General features: G+C 46.3%; 1 protein-coding gene across 1 annotated transcript in view; it reads right to left on the bottom strand.

Moving 5' to 3' along the window:
- Positions 1-12,853, bottom strand: part of RASA1 (RAS p21 protein activator 1) — a 64,637-nt gene extending 51,784 nt beyond the window's left edge. Inside the window, exon 1 of the mRNA XM_075592712.1 lies at positions 12,267-12,853. Within this exon, the coding sequence (XP_075448827.1) occupies positions 12,267-12,511 (245 nt within the window). The 5' untranslated portion in view covers positions 12,512-12,853. The remainder of the gene's footprint in view (positions 1-12,266) is intronic.
- Positions 12,854-23,607: the final 10,754 nt, after the last annotated feature.

The following is a 23,607-nucleotide window of genomic DNA, read 5'->3' as shown; positions in this document are numbered from 1 at the left end:
CCCCTGTGCTCAAGAGTGCGCGAGCGTCCACCTACGCGAGGCAGCCAGCGCATGAGAAACAGAACGCGAGCGTCAGCCTGCGCGTGAGAGAGAAAGAGTGCGCGAGTGTCAGCATGTGTGAGAGTAATTGAGTGTCAGCCATGTTAAACGCGAGGGAGACTGGCGAGGTTTGCATATTTTTATTAAGAAATGCTCAGGTTATAGTGACTATGCGAGTCAGATTGACCATATGCTACCATTTTTTTTTTTTATCCTAATCACATTCATTTCAGCTCCGAGGAACCCTAGCTTCCCGAGATGCATGCCAACAAAAGGTTCCCCTGGTAATGTGCCCTCCACGGTGAATAATATAGCAGGTCTTTTAAGCTAACCCCCCACAAACAAACAGGTATGCCGCTAGTGTTTTTAAAGATGTGGCATTCAAAGTACTTTCACATATGAGAGTGAAGAGCGGTAATTTAAAGTGCAAAACAAGGTAAATATTTGCTACTGTGAGACCTACCCTTTGGGGAATACTTTGCCAAAGAGGGTAGGCTTTTCTTATGTCAGTATTCAGATGTAGCAGTTGACACTGTTTCCCCAGATAACACAACCTGCTTTTATGCAGAATATTGTTTCTATAGTATTCAAGGGCAGAATGTTACAACATATCACGCAATATACCAAAGATAACAATGAAGCCTCCTATTCAACTAAAAAGCCCATTTTTCGAACTAAGAAATATGCAAGAGTTAATGATATAATTTTGAAGACTATGTTGAACAGAATTAACAAATTGTTAATTATATATGATTTGCAAGCTTTAAAGCAGTATTAAATGTAAGAAAGATCAGGTTCTAGAGGGATGTGGGATGGCATTATTCACTTTTGCTCTTAAATTCAAGTCACCATAGCACTCCCATAGAGATGAAAAGGTTTGAGCCTTCTATTTTGTAGTTGCGCTTTTCAAATTGTGCATGGTCATTGAGGATCAGAGACAATGGCAGTTATGGGGTAATCATACACGTAGATACCAACTTTAAGGGGTAGATCCTCAGAAGTCCACTAAATGTGCCAATAACGACAGTTACCGAAATAGGTAAAGTACATTATTTCTCCTCAGTTTAACAGGTATCCTCAAAGCTAATGATATGCAAAAATAACGGTCATTAGTAAAGGTAGCAGCGCTATTAATAGTGATTTTCGTTGCAGAAAGAAGTCTTAACTAATGCACTGTATATGCGCATTGGCCAAACTTTGACGCGCGTTAAAATTAATGCGTTAGACGTGTTACTGGAGTATTACCTAAAGCTACAGAAATGCAATTATTGTTATAATGTATGGTAGACTAAAATATTTAGACTATAACAAGTTATTTATAGTGTTCTTCCTTCATTTTAATTGTACTTTAAAAAAAGCTCATTATTGTAGAGGTATGCATGGATAACCATTATTTTACACCCACTTAATACACTCATGATTACAGTATACTATATTAGGCTAACAATATATGGTGAAAAATATACATTTTGAAACCTAAGTCTGTATGACAAAGGAGACGTTTGGCTGCATCTTTGATCAAATCATGACAAGCCTGTTAACCAACGTCAAGGTAAGCCTCATAGCAGGTCCCTATGCTGAATGCATACAAATTCTAGTGAATTGTGTGAAATATGCCATGAAGGGGTCAATAAATGAAGTATATGCTTCTGTGACTTAGGCCCGTAATATAGTGGGCGCGCTTGCTGCGCCGTGCACACGCCACTTATAGTTGGCTGTGGTTAGCCAGCCGTCCTATACTAGGGCCCTGCGCGGCAGTGAGCGTGGAGCTGGGCGATCAGGGGGAAGACTCTGAAAACTATGTTTTTGCGCCGCTACCGCTCAGTCTGCAGTGTGTGTATATATGTGTGTGTGTATATGTGTGTGTATATATGTGTGTATGTGTATATATGTGTGTGTGTATATATATGTGTGTGTGTATATATGTTTGTGTATGTTGCATGTGTTTTGCATGTGTGTAGTCAGTCGCTTTTTCCACTTTTTCGCAAGAAAACTCTTACTAATTATGAAGAGGGAACCTCGGCACCTACTTTCCAGAACTCGTAGAACTGAAGACATTTCAGCTCTCATTGCTTCTCTGCTAGTGTCGCTGCTTCGGAGTCAGACTCTTTGCTTGTTTAGCATCAGCAGCCTCATAGATCTCAGTGGAATCTCACCAATTAAAACAGAGATGTTAACCTCCATAAGAGGGAAATCAGTGAAATCAAAATGCAAAAAAATTACAATAAAAATAGCTTTTTAATAGAAAAGTGCTATTTTTATCAGTGAGACTCCAGTGAAGAATATTAAACGCTCATGCAGAAAATCAGGAAGACTCATGGGAAAATCTGTGATAGCTGACATGTCTGTTTAAAGCTGCAGTTCAGTCTTTTTTTTTTTTTTAATTTATTTTTTTACTTCAATAGTTTTATGTGTGCAATCTCTAATTACCTAAAGAACTGTATAGCTGCTGGTCAATTCGTTCTCCATGTATTGATAGGTCGAAATTTGGGGAAAAGAACATAGCTCATGATAGTGCTCTAATGACCTTAAGTGTTGAACATGTGATCAATAGATAATATCTTGATTGAAGAAGGATGATAGGCTGGGCTAATGGTATATAAGTGAGTAAATGAGGTATATAGGTGGGCGTGTAGCTAAGACATATATATAATGTCCTGGTGAGTGTGGTGAGTGGAGATATATAAGCCCCACCACATCACTCCCAATGAGGACCTGTCTGAAAACAACGCCTATGAACACCTTTATAGTAAACCTCCTAGTACAATGATAAGTACAAAGACTCACGTGGAACCATGCCCGTTAAGCCTTCCAGAATGCGTGCTTCTGCAGAGAGACTCTGACGAAGCGCCGCACAGACGTGAAAAGCGTGGGAAGGAGGCTTTTTTGCTCCCGTCCCTGTCTGCACCATGATGTGTGAATAAAGCATTTTTTTACTATACCGCGGTTGTCCCGTGGAATCCTGTTGTGCTGTGCTCTGCATCTCCGCATCCTGTGGCTACCCGATAGGTCGAAATTTGGTGACATAATTAGTGAAGGGATCTGTTTATATTCTGCTTGTCTGTCAGTGGAAGCTCATGAATATTCATGAGCACTACTGCACTGACATGTGCTAGAGGGAGGGCAGGGCTGACAAAGGGGTGTGCCAGGGCTTGTGACAGGACATGAAGGGGCAGTGCCTTAGCAAATGGCTGTTAAAATAGAATACAAGAAAATTGGTCTTTCAAAGTTGTTTTTTTAAAAACAGAAAATGCTAAAAGTATTTTTTCTTACTACAGAACTGATTTATTAAAAAAAAACACACATGCAGGATATTGACTGAACTGCAGCTTTAAAGTCAGTAGTTATGCATTAACACTTTCACTACCTGTGCATTAATGGGCCTTCTGAAGGCAAAAGGGTTACCATTTCACTAATTTGGTAATCAGTGAATTGTTGACACCCAATGAGATATAAATTAAACGTTCTGACAAAAATAAAATATTTAAATATAAATTGAATAGGTACAGGGTAACACACACACACACACACACACACACACACAGAGAGTACCCTCCCAAGCATGTCGCTCACAGCAGCACGGACTGTACACACACACACACACACACACAAAGTGTGCATCCCGTGCACGAGCGCACAGGCACACGCCCACTATATTATGGGCCTTAGTGCAGTTAAAAACTGGTATAACAACGATATAGATATATAGATATTTTCTGTTGGCCGAATTAAATCCTTAGCAGCACACTTCCTGCAGGCACCACTATTAGGGTGTGATTCATGCATTTAGCCAATCCACCTGTAACTGCTTAATGAGCAGCTTGTGGGAGGTTCACTAGAATTTTTATGCATTTAGCAAATGAACTTGCTATATTGAGACTTACCTTGATGTTGGATAACAGGATGTCATGATTTGATCAAAAGATGCAACCAAAAGTCTCCTTTGTCGTACAGACTTGGGTTTCAAAATGTATATTTTTCACCATATATTGTTTGCACAATGGGAGAAACGCAGCAATTCACTTTCTGTTTTTCACATATGTATGGCCAATCTTTTTGCCAGCTGAAGGCTTCTTACAACGAGAAGCACAGCAAATATATATTTGTTTTACATATGCCATATTTGGTCACAAACATATCCTACATTCACTTTAATCACTAAAATCCATACAATAGCGTATGATGTGTTTCAGACATTTATATGATCTATATATCTTTATCTTTGTATGACACGTGTAAAAAAATTTGTAAGGAAAGAGTTAAGTGCTATACTGTACATTGCTTGTAGGCTATTCCCAGAAATAACGCAATGATCATCATGGCCTGGGTGTGAAATGCCAGGTTTTGGTGTGACATCATTACCACAACGTTATTTCCATGCGCTAACATTAAAAGAGGTCTGAAGATCTGCAATGTAAACGGCGAATTAGCTTATGATTTGCATATCAGTAAGCCAGGTATCTTAATTTATTGATGCAATATTTTCCGCATTAACCAACGAGGGTATCATAAAGCAAATCACCTTTGTGGATATGCATTACGGGTATCGATACGATAAAGGGCAGTAACGGAACTATTAAATATCCAACAGATCTCTGATGATCTACCCCTAAATTAGAGCTAGTTAGGAAAGGGAAAAAGGTCAGATTAATGTTTAGAAACAATATCAGGATTAATTTAAAAAACACTTTCACTTGTCCAATTTATTTATTGTTTTAGAATACAGTACAGTATAGCAGTCATCAAGTTGAGCTATTAAACATATTTGTAATTTCTTTAATTTGATTCTATGTAGGACTGCACTTTTATATACAGTAGCAAATTCCCGTAGTCTTGCCAGAGTGGTTTTTCACCCAACATTTACAGAAGACAAAAACCTGGTTACTACATACACTGAATTAGCAGAGTAAATAAAATCAAAATATTGAATACTTCATGTCATTTATAGCCATAGCTTACTTAGATACAGAATTTCCAGACTCAATAAATTACTTGTATGGGCATATTTACATCCGTACACAGGATGAATTCTGCTAGTGACCCAAGTACCCTAATATATGCTCGGTCTACAGAAACCAAGTCTAAATGTAAAGAGAAAACAATTGGGTCGAATGATTAAAAATAAATAAATACTTCCAATATAGCAAGAAAAAATATTCAGTGACAGGTCTTTAATGTCTTACCCTCACCCTTAAAAAGTCGAGTTTTGGGGTAGACAAATGCAAATGCTGTTTTTGTCACATATGATGCACAATACTTATTTATGCTTTTTAGTTATTATATAGTCTGAAGTTTCACACACTAAAACAAAACAGCCACAACAAGCTGTGATAGGGTCTGGACACATGCTCACAATCTATACCTCAGAGAAAAGAAATGTAAAGAAAATGATGGCAAATGTAAAATGTAGACCAAGAAATAATACAGACAATGTTGTCATGTTAGAAAAATATTACCAAAATGTAATAATTTAAAAAGGAGGCCTTGAGAAATACCACGAGTGTCAGGATGTGCAAACTATGCAGATTATAGTCAGGAGGGGAGACATGACAATTTAAAATGCAGAAGGGGAAATGAGTAAAAGCGGAGGACTTTTTGTTCCCGTGCCCAAATAAACATTGAAACAAATCATTAAGTGTGTACAGGCAACATTCATATGCAGTACATGAGGTTATTTATTAAACTACAGTAGTGCTAAACAGGGCACTGTCACACGGAAACTCTCATTAACAAACTGATTTTCAGTGCAACAGTGCCCTGTTTGGCACTATCGCAGTTTTATGAATAGCCCCATTAGTAACCTAGTCATAATGGCCATTACCAACCCTTGGGAATTATCTCCGTTTGAAAAGTTTTTACTTACAGTGGTATGCCAATTGGGGGGGGATATTCTTTAAGCCTGATAAGGGCTTTCTGAGCAGAATGGGACATTTGGTCGCATCTAATCTCTGCAACCAAATGGCCACTGGCGCTTCGCCGGGACTCACCACACCGCCGCTGGAATCCCAGTCACTTCTAAAGTAAGTTTAATTACAGTTTAGGGAAGGGGGTTCATTTAATGCGTTTTTGTGGTTAGGGTAGGGGGCTCATTTAAGGAGTTTTAGGGTGAGGACATGGGTTAGGGGGTTTTAGGGTAAAGCACTTACCTTAGTGGCAAGGTGGTCAGCAGCAGCTTTCGGCGGTGGGGTGAGTCACGGTAAAGCACCGGCACCCATTTGATCTCGGCAAAACAGCAGCGAGCAAATGTTCTAGATTGGTTTCTGAGCCTGGGTTAATAATGCATAATCAAGCTCCGATCCTTATTATTCGGAGCTTAGTGAATTCTGACCTAAGGCTATATTCCCATTCAAGTCAATGGTCAGGTCTTGTGGCAATGGAAAGTATCGGGCATAGGGCCTGGGTGTGCCATAACAGGTACCTCAAGCAATCAAAAATAAGGATTGTATCCACGGCGAGATGTCTCCATATAGTCCAGTTACCAAAATTGATGCGACAGAGATAAAGCATATCCCCATTCTGACAGGTGTTATGTGGCGATTGTGGCTACAAGTTAAAAGAAAGACAATAGACAGAGAGGACGTCTATTGGTAGCTTGTGGTAACCACCACATCCTGTGAGAAGCAATACAAACAAGTCACCTTTTCCTGCACAGTTCTCCAAGCTGGTGCTATCTGCGTTTCAAGAGACACCATATTTCTTTAGAAATATATATTTTAATTACTTTGATGTATGGAAGAATATCAGAACTAGCTATAAACAACCTTTGATTCTTGCAGTTCCTGAAGGCCACACTACCATACTAATTACAGCATCTTTTTAACACAGGTGCCAAGTAAACAGCTGCTCAAAGTTGTGAATGACTTTTTTTCAGCCTGTAGTTCTCTCCAGTAATACAGACTCCCATCCTTAAAACGTGGCGTGGGCACTCCTATGAACCAAAAGCATATTAAAAAGGTTAGGCCTAGCTACTTCTACATATAGGAAGATGTGGCAACTCTTAAAACACACTACCTCAACTACCATAGTGTTCCATATTCATTTATAGGCACCTACTACAATGCTGCTCTTGCAAGGTGCATAGGGATGACATCCTGACGTTATGGGACCACTCCCCTACAGTTAACGTGTTCTCACGGCCACTCTATGTTAGACAGCAGAGGAGAATAATGCAGGCATTTGCTAAAAATATATGCTTTATCAGTTGTGAACATTTTTCTTCCTCTCAATATTTCAGCAGTAATGGTAATTATCAACTACCAGCTAATTGTACGATATTGTAAAATTCAAGTATAAAAGACATTTTTGTGTAACAGCTACGAACATCGCTCATGTGCAAGTTCATGCCTGAAATATATTTTGTGCAAATGTTACTAGTTCAGCATCTTTTGCAGCACTTTTTTTTTTTTTTAAAAGAGCATTTCATGGGGAAAAAATCCTATGGTATGAAGCAGGGGGTCTCCAGAGCTGAACTGTGGTAATTTCATCTCCGAGCACCCCCTGCATTCCCGAGCTGCATACATCACAGCTTCGTATCGGCCCTTCTGATGCGGGACCTCTAAACTATCATATTGTTCACCCTCGTGGTATGCATCTCAGGAAGCAAGGGGTTACTGGAGCTGAAATTAACGTGGTTCAGCTCTGAAGACACCCTGCCTCCTACCTGGAAAATAAAATTAATACAAATACCCTAAGCGGAAACACACTTTAAAAAACACTGGTTAACAAAAAAAACCACATATTTTTACCATTGCTTGTAAATTGCGCTCACCCAACAGGAACAAATATCAACCTAAAGAAAGTGTGCTGCGCTTCAGGGATTCAATTATTTGCAGTGATCATGTCAGTTCTCAAAGTAACACAATAACTATACATTAATATATTTTTTAAAAAAACATAACCCTATGGAATTTCACAAGCATATTGACTTTTTTTCAACCCAGTCGCAAACTAAAAGTTACGAGCAAAAGGAAGATAACCACCACTCAAGTTTCAGGTCGCTATGTTTATGAATCAAATCTGAATACTTAAGCTTAAGATTAATTTACATTAGTTCACTTTACAGTTAGGAGGGACTGCACCTTTAACTCCGAGCTGAATTAGTTTGTCATGCACTCCCCCTCACCAGCTGTGACAGCTGGGTTACCACAAAGCCCTTTCATAAAACAGATGAGCATAGAGTCAGAAGCAGGAAAGCAAATGGGAGGATAATGAGCTTCAGACTTCACATAAACAACTGAGCATCATACAATAAGGCACTTCTAGCTTCTGTTACTACTGACATCCCCCAAATAGGAATCACATCTGCACATGTTCTAGGATTGAGGTGTTACACGTGGCTTGAATGGCATGGCAGTTGTTTGTTATCAAATTGATGAACACAAAGAAAAATATATTAGCAGCTACAAACAAGAGAATAAAGTTTCCATCATAGGGACTAGTTGGACCTCACAAATGAAGAACAACAAATATTTTAACACTAGATGAGTGTACTTTATTTCTCAGTTCAATTTTCCCTCCTCAGATGTTGCACCTTGTCACAGTGGTAAATATAAACAAACTGTATTTTTTTTTTAAAAAACACAACAACCAACACGTTGATGGTCTAGGACCTTTGTCCACGGCCAAAGCACCGTCGGGTGTCCGCCACCACTATAACTCACTGCCAGCCATGTCGCCACGGGAGTAGGAGCGCCGTGCGACTGAAATGTGGCTAATTGTACAGTGGCGAGTTGTAGTGGCAGCAGACAGCCAGTGGCGCTTTGGTCGCCGCCAAATGTCATATTCCACATGTTGGTGTATAAGCATTTGTAGTCAGAGTGCCCATTTTACTCCTACTGTCACTGGTAATCAGCTACCTAAAATCTGTATACAAAGTGCAGAATGTGCAGGAGAACATGAAATATACACATCATTTGCGCAGTCACCAATGTTTCCCAATCATTCTCTAATATAGTAACATCTCTGATCCAACGAGGGAGGCGACTCTAGTCCTAGACAAAACTAAAATCAGAAAAGCATTTTAATAATGCTTGCAAATGCCAACTATTGTGACACCCTCCTCGCTGGCTCTGATGTGCAAAAAACAAACAATGCAATTACATTATTGCTATAGTCTCACAATGCCTCAATGCTTACATTGCTATATCTTCAGTCAGATTCACCACTAACATCTACGTTTATATATCTCAAGCTTGTATTAAAATGGTCATATTATTGTACTATTATATTAAACCCGTATTCATTGTCTGTATATTTACATTGTAAAATATCACAAATGGCAGTGCCTATGAAATAAATCTCCTTGCTACTTCCAATGTAAGGCTGCGTCCCCGCTAGTGCTGAGCGGGCGGCACTTACATATCTATGTAAGTCCCCGCACACATGCTAACCCGCGCTAAACAAACAAAAAAACTATACTTTCCCGCATGATCAACTACCCGCAATGCCACCCCCTCACACGCGCGTGTACATGCAGGACACCCGGCGCTCATGCTTGGAGCGCTCTCCAAGCATGAGTGCGCTCAGCGCCAGCGGGGACTCATCTTAAGGCTACGCTTATAGTGACGGCGACGGTGATTCCGATGTAAGGCTACGGTCACTAGAAAAATCAAATTGAGATGACTTCCAGCGATCGTGACCAAGCCATCACGCCTACTATAAGCACACGCGGCAGCTAAAGCAATGCATTTGTTTTGATGCGACGTTGCGTCGCCGTCACTATAAGCACAGCCTTACGTCACTATAAGCACAGCCTTAGAGCCCATAATAGGTGTAGTAATTAAAAGGACTAGGAGTGTTCTCAGGACTAACTGCCCACGCCACTGCTATAGCCCATTCTCTGTTCACTATTTGCTCTAGCACTTGTGCCAGGATTCACTAAACTCCACTATGTGTTATTACAAAGCGATTCTGCCTTCAGTCTCTGCATGATAACCCGTATCTTAGTATCTTCCCCTTGGAGAGTTAGGCGTGTAATATAGTGCGCGCGTCAATTATAATTGGCTGTGGTATATACTTGGGCGCACGGCCATGAGCAGTGGCTCGGCAGACCAGGGAAAATACAATAAAATTGTATTTTCGCGCTGCTGCCACTCCGCAAACTAATCACAGCACGGACTAACGCTGTGACGTTAGTCACGGGCATCACCGCTGGCACCCTAGCAACTGAATGCGCACGCCACGTGCAACGCCGGGCACCTGCCCAGCAGCGAGGACTATATAACAAGCCTTGGTCACTAAAAAAACAGAAGCTGTTAAAATGCAATATCAGCCATATTCTGCTGTCTTAATGTATTTGTATAGCAGGCATCATGTCCATTTAATCCAGTAAGCTGAACAAGTGTGACACAGCTAGTGTAGTTTAATGAAATAGCACTAAAGACTGCAAGCTCTTCAAAACAGGAACATTTCCCTATTTTTACATTTTGATCTCAGCTCTCATTAAATCCAAGTTGTATTGTTACCATCCTTATTTTGTATGCTTCATGTGTTTGTATTACAGAATAGCAGATGAAGAAAATAAAAAAATATGAGTGCTGACATTAAAAGGTGCAGTACAACAAAGTATACATGAGCAATAAAATCTACTCAGAATGTGTAAAACTACAGTATGCATAGATGTAACTCCCCTCCTAAAGGTTTACTGTAGGGCTAGGCCTGCCTGGGGATCCAGACGTCAGTCAGGGTTATTTAAGGAGAGACTGTTCTGGAAGGTTAGGTTCCAGGAGGACATGAGGAGAGGAGCCTCGGGGAGAGTAGACACCCATGCAATTAAGGTGATAGAATAGACCAGGCCCTCTTACTTTGTTATGTTCTAGACAGGGACAGTAACCTTGTCAGTTAGGATCCCTAGAGAAGACTAAGGGAGTCCAAGATAAGTGCGAAGTATGAAACGGCATGCGCTAGAGGGGCCTCAGTAACGAGGACTCCCGGGTGACGGCAGATTGGCTCCAACCGCGGATCTGCATATACTTTCCTCTCAGGCTGGAGTAGAAGTGGCAGTAACAATAACGGCTAAAAGGTATTGGGTTACGTATAAAAGATCTGCTAGGATCTCCAATGAGCCTAGTATTGCCCAAATAATGAGGAAAGAGGTTCCACAACTCTTAGGAGGGGGCCCTGTGTCTCATTACAGTAAAGGAACAAGAAATGTACCTTCATTCATGTGTTAAGCAAGGGCACTGATCGAAGAGTATTTAAGTACAGTGCAACGTTAACGGTCACAAATAAATGACAACTGTGCTATGAAATGTCCTGGTGCCCATTATTATACACCCTTGCTACTTCATCGCCCAGCCGCTTGAATTCCAGCACCCCGGGTCAAAGTAAACATATACACACCATACCGATGTAACCAAAGCGACTCATGGTCTACCGAGGTAGCCGGACGATGACAGCAAAAAACAAGGTGGTGAAAAGAAACAGTAGCGTGAACAAGATTAGGAGTATTAAAGGGGAAGATTCAGCAAGTGTGGGCTAACGCCTGATAAACTGTTAACTACACTTCATGTCAATGGCCTATATTTACTAAAAGGTTCTACAATTTAGCATACCCTAACTCCCATTCAAATGACTAGGAGTAGAGATGTGCTAAAGCTTAGCACCCTTTAGTAAATACAGGCAGTCCTCGGTATCAGACGTTCCGCTTAACGACAAACGTGTTATCCGACAAACGCGTTATCCGATGCCGAACAATGCAGTCCCCGACGCATTGTCCAACGCCGAATTCGCGTATCCAACGGTCACTGCCACCGATTAATATTGGACACGCTTTCTGATGGTCCGTTAACTGACGGCGGTTTGCGGGACGCATTCCGTCGGATAACCGTGAACCCACTGTATAGGTCAATGCAAGTTAATGCCAAATCAGGTGCGCTCACCCATACCAGCAAAGAGGGCCAAGCAAAAAAGTTCCAGGGGTTGGAATGGGGGCAAGGAGGCACAAAGGGGCGCACAAAGGGGGCAGAGCGAGCGTACCGGGCACGCGCAAAGGGGGCAGAGCGAGTGCGCAAAGTGCAAGAGGTGGGGGTGCGAAATGCCCAGTAAACATACAAGAATGGAATAGAATAGATGAAAGGGCGAGAGTGTGATGGAGTGGAAAGTACATAGGAGTGTGGTGGCTAGGGCAGCAGTAACAGAGTGAGTTGAAGTGATCAGAGTGGGGGGGTGCAGTGTGTGTGGGGGGGGTGCAGTGTGTGTGTGGGGGGGGTGAATGTGCAGATACCCACTGGTTGGTCGGGGGCGCGCTGAGCGGGATCTCCACCTCCTCTTCTTCAAACTCTGGACCATCCAATGAGTCCACCTCATCCACCGGGCCCAGCACCCCAGCCACGAGGGAGGGCAGCGCTGGAAGGAGAGGAGCAAAGGCCTCAGGAGCCCGAGACAGCAGCGCTGCACTGGCCGCCGCCTCACCTCCTCCTGTCACCGGCAGGACGGCTGCCTGCGACCCGATGGCGCCCGGTGCCGCAGACATCCCACCGCCCACCCAAAACACTCCAGCGGCGGCAGGAAAGGGGAGTGTCACCGTCTTCTTCCCACAGGAAAGTAGCGAGGCTCCTCAGCCCGGCCGCACAGCCGCCGGATTATTGCTCGCCCGGCCGTCCTCCCCCCCGCGGGAGCGCGCCTCACCGACCGTGTAGGCAAGAGACACCGAGCGGAGTACAGTATGAAGCAGGGAGGGAGAGAGAGCAGCGCGCGCGCCACACTCCAGCCCCTCACGCGACGTATCCGCGAGACCCCGCGCTCTGGGTGGTTGGCCGGCTGCACACGAGGGCGCGCGCGCCCGCTCCCTGCGTGGGTGAGTCTGTGTACACAGACTATAGACAACAAGCTTTACTGCCTTTTTTTTTTTTTTTTTTTTTTTATGTTGTGCTTTATTGAAAAGTTACAACATGAACAGAGCAAATGTTCACGGCGGCGAGTACAGTCACTTCTACCAGCTGTTATGTATCAAATACATTAGTCCATGTGTCATCAGAGCAATACCGAGCTGGAGCACAGTGGTGTCATGGCACCCACATGTTTCATGGGGTTAAACAAAAACAGACATGCACAGCACTATTGATTTCCAGTTTTTTTTTTACCAATTATATCTACTCTATTTTGATGGTAAAACTATTTGTCAGTCTTCAAATCTAAAGTCTTTGCTTCTTTATTTGTAAAAACATTACTATGCCATAATTAGTCCTAGATATAAATATAAGTACAGAGGTGTCAACCTCCAAAGGCAAAATATCAGTGGAGTGCTTATGGATTAAAAAAAAAAAAAATTAAAGTGGCATTTGAATGGAAAAGTACTCGTTTTAGTCACAGAGACTCTATTAAAGTCGGTGACATTCCTGAAAAATCAATGAGACTGAGAAAACTTGCATGTAAGAAGCTGATAAGTATGAATTCAGCAGGACAAAAAAAATGGGAAAACATGTATTTTCCCACAAGATACAATTAAGTAAAACTAAAGTGTTATTTTAAATGTGATTAAATCTTATTTCTTATCTCACCACAGGTGTCATTGCAGCATCATTCTTTGCAGGTAGAAGGGGTATACAAGAAGAAACCTTGCTGCTTTAAAGGATTTCTAATTTCTTTTTTTAGCAACCAATATCATTCAGTTTCCAGTGTTGTTATTATTGTCCTGTTGCAGATAAATCATTTTATTTATGTATTCACTTTTTCTGCAGGTGAGCCAACTATCAATAGCCAGGTCATCTGATTTCTTCCATTGATGCAATCTAACATTTTCACAAGTAGTTGCTGCCGATCATAGATCCCCATTCCACAAAGGTGCACATTCAGAAAATTGTATATTTGTAATCTACAAATAAATGATGCTGTAGAAATAAACCTTATGTAATAATGTATGTATATCTTTACTTATATAGCGTCATCCATATATATAGCGCTTTAGAGCAGTAACACATGACATAATAGGAAGAAGCACGTCATACACAAAAATAACATTAGAAAAAGAAGTCCCTTCCCCAAAGAGCTTACAATCTAAGTGGTAAGTAGAGAGAACTTACAGAGACAGTAAGAGGGGAGGTGTTATGGTAAGTGCGTCTGCAAGGTGTCATAGTAAATGCATATGAGATGTATAGTATCAGCAAAAGGAGCTACCCATATGCTTGATTAAATAGGTGTGTTTTAAGATGTGCCTTAATGGTGTATAAAGAGGGTGCTAGTCGGATATTGAGGGGAGGGAATTCCAGAGGAGTGAGAAATATTTTAGGTGGGAGTGTCCTTCTACGGCCTGATGTATATGTGTAAGTTGTATTATATTCATGTGGCCATGTGTAAAATTGGTGTACAGATCTCTCTAATGCTGGCAGTAATCCTGGTAAGAAGGCAGGGTTGCCAGTAACTATCATGGAGGTTTGCCCTCAAACCCTGGTGAAGTGTCATATGTAGCAAAGGAAGTGACAGCATGCTTTGTGCCCACTGCTAGTGACACAGAGGTGGGTCTTTCTGGAGTCTATATATTACAGAGCACTGCCCAAAGTTAGTCAGACTAAGGCCGAGTCCATAGACGGACAGGCCGTGCTGAGGCGTGCGGACGCTCCGCGCTGAGACCTTGCATCCTCAATGAGGATGCCTTGAGAGGGGGCTCACGCGAGCGTCCGCAGGCGTGCTAACGAGATGGAGGTTTCAGCCGAGCGCAAAGCTGTTTTTCAGCGCGCTGTCGGCTGAAAACCTCTAATCACAGCACAGCAGTGTCGACGTCACGGCGCCGTGACGTCGACGTCAGTGCGTCGCAGGCGATTGGCCCAGCGATGTCACTGCCCCGCCTCCAACCACCTCCCCCCGGCTCCGATCACGCCCGCTGGCTCGCCTGTATGGGCGAGCCTCAGTGTCAGCGCGGCTCGGATTGCCTCACCCCTCTATGGCCCGGGCCTAAGAGTGTAAGAAGTGTGAGGTTCAAGGTTAAGCTCTGCTGGTCAGAGTGGCACAGCTGGTGATCTCCCTTAGGGGAGAGGTGGAGAGCAACTCGATTAGAGAGAGAGGAGGAACCTTCTGCATGGAGTACCTTAACGAAATGTGCGGCTAAGTGTCGGCCGCTTTGATGGGCAGTCTGCCAAGTAACATGCAATTAAAGATGCCCTGGTTCAAGATACCCTTCCTGTGTGGGTCTGGAGCTATTCCTCAGGAAGATACACCAAGGAGTTCCCCGTCAGATACTCCTCCCTGCTGCCGTAGGGATCCTGATGGGGTGGAGGCGCTGTACCAAATGTGAGTAGGACTAAGAACACTACCTCAGACGTCTGTCATGGATATTCCCCATTACCAACCAGCGGGAGACTCAGGAGTCCTGTTGCCAGCAGGTGCACCACAAGACACATTAATGTAATTGGGAGCAGATTACACCCACAGGGGACAATATGAGATTGGGTGGGGGTCTGACCGTTACATTCACACCAGGGAATTTGTGCACACAGTTTACCTCTATAGTAAAGGTAAGTATGATACTGGCTTTAGCCAGATTTTAATTGCACTACTCACATAAGCACATGCTTTATTTAACCCCTTCAGGGCTTTTACACTTTTTTCATCAGTCCATGGGAAAACTATTACATATATATAGTGTAGGTACCTGCATAAACGGGTATGCCTTGGCGTGGCATGCAGGTTTACAAATGCTTTGGCCAAAGGGTTTAACAAAATACCCTTTTCATGAGATTATTATTTTAGCCTAATTGGTTAGAGCGCAGGAATCGTTCTTTTGTTTTTATATATGTAAGGCCTATCTGTTTACCGGCAGCAAACTTCTATAGGGAGGAGCGCGGTATTATGTATAGTTTCACACTTTTAAATGTACCTTGAAAAGCCATCTTGGAGGGGTCCTACAAAGTTTCAGGAGACATGACTAGCCATACCTATCAAAATATATTAACCATAATATGGAATTCTGGGCCTGACAGCAATTTGCAAGAATAGATATTTGTAACCGTTGTGATTACACGAATCAGATTATGCAAAACACTTGATGATTAGGAGGTGCCAAGGATAGATATCTGTTTCTCCTGCAAAAATAGAAGTTATGTGGTCATATTTTATGTTAAGGCGTGTGTGTGCAGTGTGCAGTGTGCAGTGCGCAGACGCAACAGTGAAGATGGCATTTGTCTAAGTATTATAGGAACAAGGTAATGAAGTGTTTTTATATATTGAGGCAAACTAGGGTAGTTAGGCCTCCCGGGGGAGGGGGCATATGGGCATTATTCTAGCAGCAATTTCAGAGTGAATTTATTATTCACCTTACATCTTGCCAGTCTCTTACTGTACCCACTATGTATCCCTTTTCCTTATCTCACACACACACACACACACACACACACAGTCATAGTACTGGCACAAGACACGCAAGTGATAATTAAGTATTTATTGTCCCATTACAGAAAAGGTAACCAATCGTTTCACATTGGGCCCTTTGTCAGGGCTACCAAGGAAGGGCCACACATTATATACACTTCACATGGGAAGGGAGAATGTGTGTTGCTAATGTAACACCTCCCCCCCCCCCCTATTGCAGATGGGGACCATGTGGGGGAAATCTACACTTGTGTTACCGGGTGTGGTGCGTTACCTGATAGGCTCACAGAAGGCCTGAAACTCCACCACTGGGAGCCTGGGGTTACCTGATTCGTCAAACACAGCGCCTCCACCTGTAAGGGTTCCCACCTGAGTGGGATGGTCCTCTTACAGGAACCACAATAATAAAACATGCACACAGTGTATGCTAACAACTGTTTACTATTGCTACTAATAATAACTTCGGTACCTGTACCACACAGAATAATGCATATAGCCATACACATGGACGGGCACCGGGTGCACCCATCAGCATAGATATTCCCCAAAGTACCTTATGTCCAAACCCCACCCACGTGTGTTGGAGATAGCACTATCCCTTGACGTGTTGGTGCACTATTTATAGATACCTGCCCGGGGCTCCAGCCTGCGGGTGCCGCTATACAACTGGATTTGGATCCGCCTGATCCGACGTGATGTCCTCCTACGCGTGGGGTGAATTCCAGCATGGATAATATCACCACAGCTCCGCACCGTCTGTACCTTGACGGGGATCCTCCTGCAGCCAGCAGGTGCAGTCACTGCTTGGCGTGGTTTCCGAGAAGATAGTCTCTATATAACTGAGGTCTGAGCCCAGACCCAGGAATCAGACTGTGTGACACTGAGTGTCTCCTTAACTAAACCCAAACAGCTAAAGGGGCAGAACTCCTCAAGTAGGGCCTGTCCCTGAAGCAACCACAAACTGGGGCAATGGTTACTGTTATCTGGGGCCTCTGGGGTAACTAGGCCTAGTGCCAGGGGCTACTGCTCCCTGCACACACACCCTAACTCACCCAGCTCCAACTGACACTCTTCAAAAACTGTCTTAACTGTCATCTCTCACAGCTTCACTGGTTGCCTAGCAACATGTAACTGCAGCCTCTCTTAACTGTCCCTATTGAAAACTGCCAGCACAGGCTCCCTTGCACTGAAAAGGCCTTAATTGCAAATGCAGCCGCCCTATTGACTAAGCCGCAGCATGTGACAATCCCCTGAGGGATACCGGGGCTATACACTCCCCCTGGTAAAATCCCAAAGGCCTCGCTTGGGTAGCAGACATATAACAGAGTTATATAATGAAAAATGCATTGCATAGGATACACAACAAATCACGTTGATACCCGAGGCCAGCTGAGTCTCATCGTGGGGTACCCCTAACTGATTGAGTGATTGACTCCTGGGAGTCTTTTGGAGCTCATGATCGGGGGCTACAGTCTCTGATCCCAAACCATCTCCTCCCCCTGGTAGAAGGAATAGTAAGGGGTCTTGTTGCCAAACTTTTACCCGGCCATCCGCGACATGGACGAGGTGGGCCAGGAGGTCTTGCTCTTTGCCTCGGTCCACCATATGGTGAATGAAGCGCTCCAGCGTGCGCATGAAGGAGGCAATAATTACCAGAGCGGTCACAGCACAGTCTTTGTTCACTCCAGCAATCTCTTTAGTGGTGACGTCTTCTGGGGACATCACAATATCTACATGCAGGTCCATGTCGAGACGAGAAGGATTGAAGGTTCCTCTTGTAGGAATAAGTACCACGATAGCCGCTGTACTGGATACCTTGATGGGGTCAAATCGGTTCTCTGGTCTGCAGAGGTCTTCTAAGGGAGACATCTCCACCAGGACGCGATGACGGGGTGAGCCCATCGCCCGGGTGACCCTACTTTTGGAGCCACCATACTCCACGATTACCGGGGAGCTCACACCCGACACCCCTAGGGCAGTCAACTCACCCCTGTCGTCGTTGGCAGGTACTGATCCCAAGCCTGGGACCGATGGTACCATTGTTGAAGGTCGGACAGGCCGTGGCAGGGCCCACGGGCCCACAGCAGTGTCCGCAGTAGGTGAGTCAATCAGCCTGTTGTCCTCAGCGTCACTTGAGTGGTCCGCCGGCAAGCGCATCACCACGGCTGATTGGATACTGTTGTCAGTAGAAGAGAATGGGGGTAGGGACGCCTTACCCTTCGTTGGTTCAAACATCCTGTGGTTCCGTCATTGGAAGCGAATCTGGAACCGATTCTGGAGTTGAGTCTGGAACCGCTGTTAGGGCACATGGGCCCACCAAAACCTCCGCTCTTGAGGTAGGTAGATTGGCAGCATTGACCGACCCAGTAGAGGGGTCTGTCACATCTTTCTCTGCGGTTTCCGTGGGCCGCAGCAGCATGGGTTGCAGGAACTGTGCTCCGCAGCAAGCACTCTTGGGTCCCCAAGTCAGTTCTCCATCTGGAAAATCACATTTGCTGCAGAAACATCGTACGCACCCATGCCTGTCCACTTTTGCCACCAGAAGTTCTACTGGTAGGTGATAAGGGTCAAAGTCCATACCGCCATACTTATTCAACTCCTTTTTGTAAGCATGGGCACAAAAGAGGGTGCTTTCACTCCTTTTACTCGCCAACCTCTGTATAACTGAGGGTGCAGTTAGCTGCATCCTGTTTCTCCCTGCCGGGGAACAGAAGTGGTGGACTGAGACTCACTTACGTCACAGGGGTGGAGCTTTGGTTCTCGCGCCATACCCGGGCTGGTTACTGTAACGCATTGTGGTACAGCCTGGCTGCCATTAGCACGTGCGCTCTCCTGATTTGGCGGGAGATGCCATTTTACGTGGGACTCATGATTAGCCTCCCCAGATGAGGGAGCCAAAGAAACTGCTAGGTAAGGGTATGTAGCGGTCATGTAAAATGCCTACAGTCATCTCTCCTGTTGGCAGTAAGGCCTGGTAAGTGTGGGCATGCCAGCAGTAATTATGGAGGTTTCCCCTCACACCCTGGTGGGGTGCTCTGTGTATGGCTGGGACTGGTCACATGCTCTGACTCCATAGTTAGTGATGTCAGAGATGTGTCAGCCTCAGAAGCTTACATAAGGCACAGCACTGTGTTGCAAAGTTAGCTGTCTAGTAGTTGTTCTGCAGAGAAAGGAGTTCCAGTTCTTGTCAGAGCTGAGGAAGGAGTTCAAGTTCTATCAGAGTGTCAGTTATGTTATAGTAACTCCATGGGAGGCTGTGTCCAGGGACCTGGCACAGGACAGTGATTCCTGCGGGAATAAGTGAATCCCTGATCTGGGTGACATACCTAACTAAAGGGAGCACTGGCGAGATGAGCGGCTGAAGATACTCCTTGTGGAGGGCAGCTATGCCCACCGTGTCAATAAAGATGAGTTCAGCCAGAAACCCTCTCGTGTATCTATCTGGAATGAGTGTACAGAGAGGAGCACCACGGAGGAGTTCCTCGCCAGGATCATCCCCTTGCGGACGCAGGGACCCTGGTGAGGTGGAGGCGCTGCACTGGAACTAGGTGAGACTCAGCACACTACCTCAGCTGCCTGTCTGACGGGTTCTCCCCACACACCATCATGCGGGAGACTCAGGAGTCCTGTAGCCAGCAGGTGCACCATCAGGCATATTCACACTGTAATGGGGTCCGGTTAGACCACAGGGGCCAATGTGAGATTGGGTGGGTCAGGCCGGGCCAGAAACACCGTTACATTTGGAGGCGCTGCTGAGAGCAGATCCGTCAACAGGACAGGCTTTTAGCTAGGTCACTGGGAAACAGGGAGAGTGTCTGCTGCCACTTTGTGCTGCGTAGGGACGGACCTAGGGGTGGTCAGGGGGCTGACGGGATATTGTCAGTTCGCAGGGACAACCTAGGGGCCTGAAGGGAGTGAGGGGTCTGGAGCGGGCTATAGCTGACCGAGTCACCTTGAGGCAGTGCTAGTTGGTAGGATGCCAGAAGGGACAGCCTGTTAACTTGGTCAGGAGTCCTGGAGAGGGTCTGCGCTAGGCTGACCAAGACAGGTAGACGCCCCAAGTACTGCATGGCAGAGCCAGCCAGAGTACCTAGCCATTCCAGACACTCACCGTAGGGAGCACAGACTGGGAGGAAGGAGTCACAGCAGACACTGAGAGAGTGAGCCTAGCCTGAGGTAGTGCAACACTGAGTCACACCTAGATAAGGTACACATGTGGTGGTGCATCTGAGCTAATCTTTATTGTACCGGTGTGGTGGCTGCCCCGCAGAGTGGAGCCTCATGTACGACAACTGTTATGAGAGAGTGGAGGAGCCGCGTGGCGCGGAGAACGTAAAATGGCGGACAGAGGCTGATGGGGAGGGCACCCGTGGCGTGCAACCCACTGAAGAGCAGACTGTCGCCGAGTTGTCATTGACCAGGCTGCTCTGGAGCGGAGCGAAGGCTATGGCTGCCCCGTTTTTATCCTGTATGGGACAGCGAGGGGCCACCCTTGAAGAGTGTGAAGAAATTGTTATAATTGGGGGAGAACCCCGTGAGGAGAGCGAACGAATGGACTTTTTGGGCGCCAAAACCAACCAAAATGGCGGTTCCCGCTTGCTAGGGAAACCGCATGGGCCGGGCGCAGAAAAAATGGCTGCTGCAGGAGCTGGCCGGGAATGGCGCGAACAGCAGAGCCCCGCCCTGATGGGGGGCATGGCGCGAAAGCTATGGCTGCGCCGGAATGGACAGTGACTAATTCAGCCCCTGTGCTGAGTCAACCGTTGAGTCTATGGGACCCTCCCCTGATTTCTACCAGGGGGAGTGATTTTCAATTATGGCCTTTGGGAATGCACCCACTGGGCCCAGGGACTGATATCCAGACGGCGCCACTACAAAAAGTAGTTCCGGCCGTGGAGGTGATTTGCAAGCAAAGGTACCTTGTGCAAAAAGCTGCTGCAAGGAGAAGGCGGGAACTAGCCGCGGGAAAGGACTCCAGCTCTGGGGAGGAAATTGGCGCGAAAACGCAGACCGCGCCCACCAGGACTGAGAGAGGTGCGGCCTTAATTAAGGGGCATGATATTCCCCTGTGGGACCCGCCCATTATTGCAACCCCTGGGGGCGGGTTCCAACTCTGTCAGAAAAGGGAGGAGCCGAAGCAGGGAGTGGCGGATCCAGCAACTTCCACCAGTCAGTTGCGAGGAACCACAGAGAAGGAGAGACCTGTACAGGAAGTGACTCCTGTACAAAGAATGGCCTGCTCCTCCACTGTGGGCACTATGGTCTCCACCCAGCCCTACTCAGTGCCCGGCGGGGTGCTGGTGGTGAGGGTGGCCAATACAGAGACGGTAGTCGGGCTCTGCCTACAATGCGGGCTGCCCGGAGGTACAGTGAATACGATGGCACGCTGCCCTCATTGCGGGACTTTGTATCTGTGGCCTATGCCCACATTCGTTCCAATACAGCCTGCTGACCCCCCGGTGGATGTGACACGGCGCTCTGCTGAGTCCCCGGGCGCGCTGTGGATCAACCGCGCGAGTCCCGGAGACAGGGGACTGGAGCCGGTCAAGTCGGCTGGGTCACTGGCCATTGAGGCGGCTGGATTAAACCCCGCGACAGGGGCAAAGAGACTTTCACCCCGCCCCGAGACCCCTAGGTCGGGGCGAGGGGACTACTCTGATGAGGACCTCCGTGAGCTGGCGGTAGCAAGAACGGAGCGGAAAAGACAGACGGGGAGAATGACGCCCCGTGGGGTGAGTGACCGGACGTCTCCCGCAGATCGGCGATCCGACCGACGGAGTCCCGCCATCCCAGGACCTAGCGGAGATGGGAGAGAGACGCCTACACCCCTGCGGATGGGTAAGCCAAAAAGCCCTATCTCTTACCTGGTCACAACAGACGGCGAAGCGCTGGAAGGGCCGCGCCAGGCCCAACGCGCACGTGGAGGGACGGCATCACTTCCGGTGGCGACGGCGGAGCAACCGGATGTCGTGGGAGAAGAGATCCCGCATGGGGGTCCAACGCGAGATGGCGACGCTTCCGGTTCCGGGGAGGACGTCACTTCCGGTGGCGACGGCGGAACCCAGGAAGGGGAAGCAGCGACGCTTCGGCGATTGGGGGAAGGTCCCCGACCGCTCGTATTGCCCAGAAATCGGAGAGACGATCTCAGGACTGAGGAGGGTGAGACATCATCCTTGGACCAGTCTACGGACAGCCAGGAGCGGGTCGTAACCCCGTGGGGTCCCGTCCCATGCCCCTATACCCAACCCCATGCCCTAGCTAATGCCCCTACCCCTATCCCACGGTCACCGGGTTCACCGCCCAGCTTGGAACTTGTGGACATACCTTTGGGGGGGGAGGAAAAACGGACTGGGGAGAGGCAGCTCAGTGGAGCTACGGAGGGTGATTCACGGGGAGGGGGAGAATTGAGGGTGGCGGATACAGCACCCCAACCGGCAGTAAAGGCTCCGGGGTCCTCGAGGTGGTTCAACTCGCGATCCACAAGGTCGTCAGGGGTATTTTCATTTGACGACGACCGGGAACCAGGGCCTAATCCCTTTAAGGAGACCAGGTGGTGGGCTCCACTATTTGAGGGGTACTCCGCATGGATGGACCGTACTCGGTTCCTCATCCGGCGGGAGGACGTGGTGGATTTCTGGTGGAAAGAGGGAGAGTTTACACCCGAGCAGAGGGACAGGGAACTACAGAAGAGGTGGTTCCAGCTGGAGCGTAGAGACATAGCGCCCATGGGTCCCGACACACTGTCAGATCCAGTCGATCCTGATGAGCCCCTATCATGGGTGTTACCTGGGAGGGCAGGTAATGCTGATCTGACCAGGGTCAGTAGGGCGGAGAGGGCTATAATAGTCAAATATAAAAAATCCCATGGGTTGGAGTATCCCTATGTTCCGGAGCCCCTGATGGATGAAATTGAGGACAATAGGGAAACGTGGCTCCAAGAAACTATAGAGCTGTATTTAGCCAATAGGGGGAGCGACATTGTAGGTAAGAAGGCGGAAGAAAGGATAGACACCCTGATGCGAGTGTGGAGCATAGGGAGAAATGTTCACAAACATAGGGTGACCTATGTGCCAGAGAGAGGATCACCTAGGCATTATTATGTTACGGTCCTGGATATGGGTAACCGGGAAGTGAGGAAACCTGACCCAGATCACTATTATTAAGGGGGTACTGAGACATTACGCGGGTTCGTGGCTGCTGGTCGGGGCGGGCTTGGCGGATGACTGTATTCATGTGTACTGTATTATGAGGAAATTTGTGTGATGT

The sequence above is a fragment of the Ascaphus truei genome, chromosome 1 (genome assembly GCF_040206685.1).
Source record: "Ascaphus truei isolate aAscTru1 chromosome 1, aAscTru1.hap1, whole genome shotgun sequence".
NCBI classification, from domain to species: Eukaryota; Metazoa; Chordata; class Amphibia; order Anura; family Ascaphidae; genus Ascaphus; species Ascaphus truei.
Note: the sequence above shows the minus strand (reverse complement) of the source record. Positions and strands in the feature narration are given on the sequence as shown.